This window comes from Haliotis rubra, unplaced genomic scaffold (assembly GCF_003918875.1).
Source record: "Haliotis rubra isolate DU_JTF1 unplaced genomic scaffold, ASM391887v1 Scf18, whole genome shotgun sequence".
In the NCBI taxonomy this organism is placed as follows: Eukaryota; Metazoa; Mollusca; class Gastropoda; order Lepetellida; family Haliotidae; genus Haliotis; species Haliotis rubra.
The window spans coordinates 1,883,057-1,888,617 of record NW_025765780.1 but is presented as its reverse complement, the minus strand read 5'-3'; the positions used below and the strand labels follow the sequence as shown (position 1 = coordinate 1,888,617).

The 5,561-nt window shown below is 40.3% G+C and overlaps 1 protein-coding gene across 1 annotated transcript; it reads left to right on the top strand.

Annotated features, from left to right (window-relative positions):
- The first annotated feature begins 231 nt into the window (after positions 1–231).
- On the top strand, positions 232–3,614 carry LOC124273336. Its single transcript, XM_046708574.1, has 4 exons — positions 232–364; positions 1,096–1,244; positions 1,744–1,860; positions 3,429–3,614. Exons 1-4 carry the CDS (start codon positions 313–315, stop codon positions 3,510–3,512), a joined length of 402 nt encoding a protein of 133 aa, XP_046564530.1. The 5' UTR covers positions 232–312; the 3' UTR covers positions 3,513–3,614.
- Positions 3,615–5,561: the final 1,947 nt, after the last annotated feature.

Below are 5,561 nucleotides of genomic sequence, written 5' to 3'. Positions count from 1 at the left end.
ATTCGATTATTTAAAAACCTCCGTCATATAGCTGGGATATTGCTGAGTGCGGCGTAAAGCATCAACCAGCCAAAGCAACACTTCGAAGGTTGTGACAGATAAATCATAAAATTAATGTAACCATTGCAAAGGTTTGTTATGTGTAACCATCGTGGACGTGCACAGCTAGCGCCGTCAGTAGAGGTTAATGATAAGACAGTGACGTTCTGAGGCATAACACCTTATCTCCGTTATCTAGAACACGGCCTGCACTTCACGTGTCCACGGGAACCTTACTCAAGTCTTCTTACACACCGAGATCTGCGAGTCAAGATGATAATGAAGACTGGTGTAATATTGTTCGTCTTCTGTCTCTGGTCCTTAGGTAAGCATACCCATCACAATGTCAGAATATTTGGCACCGGCGAAAACAAGGAATATTAACAAACTGTGTATCTATACTATCTGACCTCAACCGCCAGCGTACACATGCTGCGCCTGACGGGACTTTGTACCTACCAAATATAATAGGATATTCATAACTGAGATGTGATCTTTGTGTTTGACAGAGCCGGTCTGATGCACATGGCAGATGTTACATAATGCTTACCTGTACGTGGTAACTCAGTTATGTAACTATTGTACATAACAGACCTATTTACAGGCCTGGCACCATTTGTCACTATGACGAAGGTCATGACGACCCAGTCAACGAATATGTCTATGAAATACTGTTTTGATTAAAAACAGCTCACGAATATGACATATTCAAAGACGCCTTGTAACAATTCTAAAATATGTAAATATTCACGAATGCACAGTTGTCAAAGTTACCATATGCGTAGGAGACGGTTAAATTGTAACATGTCACCGATGCCGTTTGAAAACGACGTTGTGAAATTATGGAAGAGGAGTATGAATTATTAGTTTGTGGCAAAAACAAGAGGGACACAATTCAAATCAAATGTTACATCCATTTTACAAGACATCATTAAAGTAAAACATTTTTTGTCGAGACAGTGTATTATTCTGTGCGTGACATGAGTACGTGTTTTGCAAAGGCATTCTTCCTCTCTACATTATGAATGGTTTTAATTCACATGGATTTCACTGCAGGGATATGTCAAGTTCCCATGGGGGAATTGCCAACCAAGGTCACTGCGTTTGTTCGACATGCTGCCAACTTTGCCGCCAACGAAATAAACTCTCATGCTACCTCAACACAATGGTTTACGCTAACCAACATTCAGAATGCAACAATAGAGGTAAATTGATGGAAGGATGGCTCTATTTAAAACAAATAATTTACAAAAACGATTTAGTAGAAGAGATTCTTGACTTATTTGCTTGACAACCAAAACAACTTCTCCATTCCCACCCCCATACCACAACCACAAACACTCACCTCCATGTACCTACCCCGTCAAAGACACACCAACACAAATATACACGTTGGGAACCACCCTATCAGAAAACCGATGAATACAACAAAAATCTGCGTCACAGCGGGTCACATCACGCTTTCTACTGATCTGGGTCACATCAAGCTTTCTACTGATCTGGGTCACATCAAGCTTTCCTCTTGAATAAGGAAGACTCCAAGTTACAAAACTTGAACACTGTTTGAAGCACACACGGAGTTGGTAGTTACGCGTACATTGTTATGTTTAAAAATATTAATATAATATGTACATATAGTCATATTAATACTTATCCTTTGTACTTTGTGATTATCATCTGGTTTGTATATGTTTCACCCTGCAGGCGGTGATGGGGATAATGTACCGTATGGACATCACTCTTCAAGAGTCGTCCTGCAAGAACCTCCCCGCTAACAACAACGCTACTCCCTCAAACTGTCGACCCAAGGAGAGAGCATTGGTAACACTTGTTCATACTGTAGTTGAAAGGACAGTCAAATAGTTTTAATGGTAGATGTGGGGATCTTTTCTCAGCGTGGTGTATTTGAAAGAATTGCCTTGAATTTGTGAAGGCACTCAGATAACAATGTTGTCGCGAAATGCTTGACATTCCTTGGAGATTTGATGGCTAAATCATGAACACAATTTGAATCGGAGTTATTTTAGTCACACGAAATGATCACATTGCATGCAGCCGATATTGACCTGTCACTTAACATGATTATAGCGGTTGCTGAAATTAAACTTTCTATTCAAGTTCTAATGAAAAATATAAAAACAAAAACAAAACATTCCTCTCAACGGTAAATAGTAATTTCCTTACTTCAAACCAATCAAAATCGAAACTTCCTTCCTTTTCGTTTGTTTGTTTAACGCCGCACTCTTGCTATTTTTCAGTATTTGATATTATAGTTCAGTTACAAGAGACTAATTATAAATAACTTCCAGTGGGAAATGCGTTACTGGGAGGAAAGGTAAACTACAATAACCTTTTAAAGGAAGAGGTCTTTCATCGGCTTACTTCAACAAAACGATCTGGCGAAGTAATAAATCCAAAACCTGAGTCTGCTTATTACTAAGCGATATTGGTTCCCATTGTGGCCTTGCCTGCTTACGTCATACATAACCTGGTAACGGTAAATGGGCCACCTGAGTGAAAGCTTTGAACAACCCGTCTTTATTGTCAATTCTGGTTGTGAGATATCAAGATGAATTTATCCGATGATGTTCGTTAATATCGTAATTTGCTGTCAACAGTTGTCTACCTTAGTCACACTTGGATACAAATATTCTTTCACAGATTTGCCATGAGTATGATCCTTGCTTTCGGCACTCTATACGTGCTCACGTCGTTCGAAGAAATGGTAAAGGTCTCAGACGTGTAGTTTTACGCTTGAAGTTTATTGTAGTTAGACTCGGTGATGAACCGCATCTGTAATATGATAGTGTTCCAGATTGATTGAACGCATTATCACAGTCTTTTCATGTTGTGTAAATATATAGGGGCATGGCTGGCGGTGTGGTGTGCAGTGAAAATATGCTGAAACACATATGTATTGATTCAGGTGAACGGGTTGATATTGAAAGCATTCCTCAAACACAGCCCACGTCGGTTAGTGCTAGAGCAGTTTATGAAGATCTGGGTTGTAATTGGTCTTCAGCAACCCATACTTGTGATTTGCAACTAACGGGGCAGGGTGGTCGTGGTCGCTGACTTGGTTGATGCTGTCATCGCATCGGCGTCGATAGGTCGATGTGCGTGGTCTTAATCACTGGATTGTCTGGTCCAGACCTGCTTACAGAATGCCGTCATATAGTTGGAATGTTACTGCGTTCTTCGTTAAAAAACAAACAAAGCAAACATACAAACAAAACAAACTGCACTGAGCAACTGAAGACCACAGATAAGGTCTGAATAGAAAAATCCTTGACGTAACTTGTTTACGTCTGTCGGTAATTGTTCGAGTGATAATAGCTTCCAGACAAAACAAACCGCTTTCTCATTATCTTTAACTTTGTGATCTTCAGACGAAGTTTTGCCATGTTGAGGTGTTGGATGATCCAGGCACTACACCACGCTACTCACTGAAGGTTCAGCACTGTGGGACATAGCGCCCTGTAACAGTGCCATCCGTGCAGGGAGACGGTGTGATCCATCATCGAGGTAACCTTGTCGGAATTGCGCAATCCAAGGAATAAATATGTCAATAGGCACTCGAGTTCTAGGATCTCTGAATGGGACCGAATAGTCCCCACAGAACGTGCCCGCGAGGATATGGTACATGTTCTTGGAAGTTCCAGCATGTTGTAATGAGAGAGCCAATTGAAGGCTCGGTTCGAATACAGGCGTTAAACCAACCCTGTGTACAAGGCTACGTAGATACTCAGGATATTGTAACAGACACCGTTAGAGGTGAGAGATACATGTAAACATATGGTACCACCTGCCTTACATGTGTATAACACATGCATAGTAGAAGTCTACATGTGTGCTAACAAAGACTATGTGGCAACCAAATCACAAAGGGATATTGTGCAGGTTTTCCGTAGGAACAAGTCCTTCCTCGTGACTAAAAACGAGTTGAAACCCCGTTTCTGTCAGTTAACTGAACGGCGGGACTATCTAAGCCCATTGAAGTCACCATCGAAGTCAGTCAGCTTCTATTTTATTCCCCATGTCCCCATTCCCCATATCCTATGTAATTTCAAGAATTTGTAATGGTATTTTACCTTTTTAGGTCGTGTGGAATGTCATTGAAATGCGAAATGTTGCTTCCTCGTTGTGTTCGCTGCTCAAAGTATCTGGACATATTTTATTGCCGCTTCCAAAGTCTCGTCATTCGATATGAAGTCAGCATCAGACACACTCATACACCAGCAGTGGCGTGTGTATCACACCCATTAGAAACTGGTAGTTCGAAACCCCTTCCGTAGAAATCACATATGCTATAAGTGAATTTAGCATTTACCATGAGAGGGAATGATGTACGAGTTATGTTAAACGGCACAGTGGCCTCTTTCTTAAGAATGGAGGAGTGAGTGAGTGAGTTAATATTTAACGTCACATCGGCAATATTTCAGCCATATTGTGACGACAAAAAGTTATGTACTAAGAATAAACATATGTATACTTATTTAAAAACCTGCCAGCGAAGGACAGTATAACGACTAGAATATGACAATTCGATTAAAACTAGTTTGAATTTAGTGTAAAATGTTAAATCATTTCAAAACATCACAATATAAAATCGGGCTATAGATCGCCAACAACTGAAGGTAGATCACCATACTAGGGATCATGGAGACTTACATTACTTTTACTACATGCATGAGCCAAAGAATGGATGAACCCTTATCAGTACTGATATACCCTGTGGAGATCACACCAAACTATGTGTTCGTTTTCAATGTCACAAGCAGATGTTGGCCATTTGGAGTCAGGGGTTGAATAAACGTACCTACAGCACTGCCAAATATCGTAGTTGTATAACCTTGACAAGTTCATGACCAACTCTGTACAAGACAAGCATGGTACATGGCACTGGATCGTCGAGTCCATCACTTGATTGTGTAGTCCATCACTGGATTGACTGGTCAGGAGCAGAACTTCTTGGAGGGACATCTTAGAAGTTGTAAAGATGAAGGAAAACCAGGTTATATGGATATTCAAGTTACTCCTTTTTTTGCAATCAGTGCGACGTTTCGGTGTAGGTACTAACACCGTTATCAAGCAGTACAACTTGATAACGGTGTTAGCATCTACACCCAAACCGAGCGCTTCTGCGTTGGGTTAGGCAACAAATATATTCTTATCATTCTTTATTGCAAACTATGCCAGACTGTATTCCTCTTTCAGCGAACACCGCATGCCCTCGGTTTCGGATTCGTTTATATCATTTTCATAGCTATTTTACCTCAAACACCAAATGATTAATTTGTTTTGTATTTTACACGTACAAGACAATTTGTCAACATGCATGTCTATATATCAGATATTGATTACGTGTAAAGCTTGTGATGAAGTTGGAAGTAATCAAGACGGTAAAACGTTTGCTTGTCACGCAAGGACTCGGGTTCGATTACAAACATTCTCTGTTCGCATATTCCTGGAATGTTGTTAAAGCGATGTAAAACAACACGCAGTCATTGACTATAAAGCTT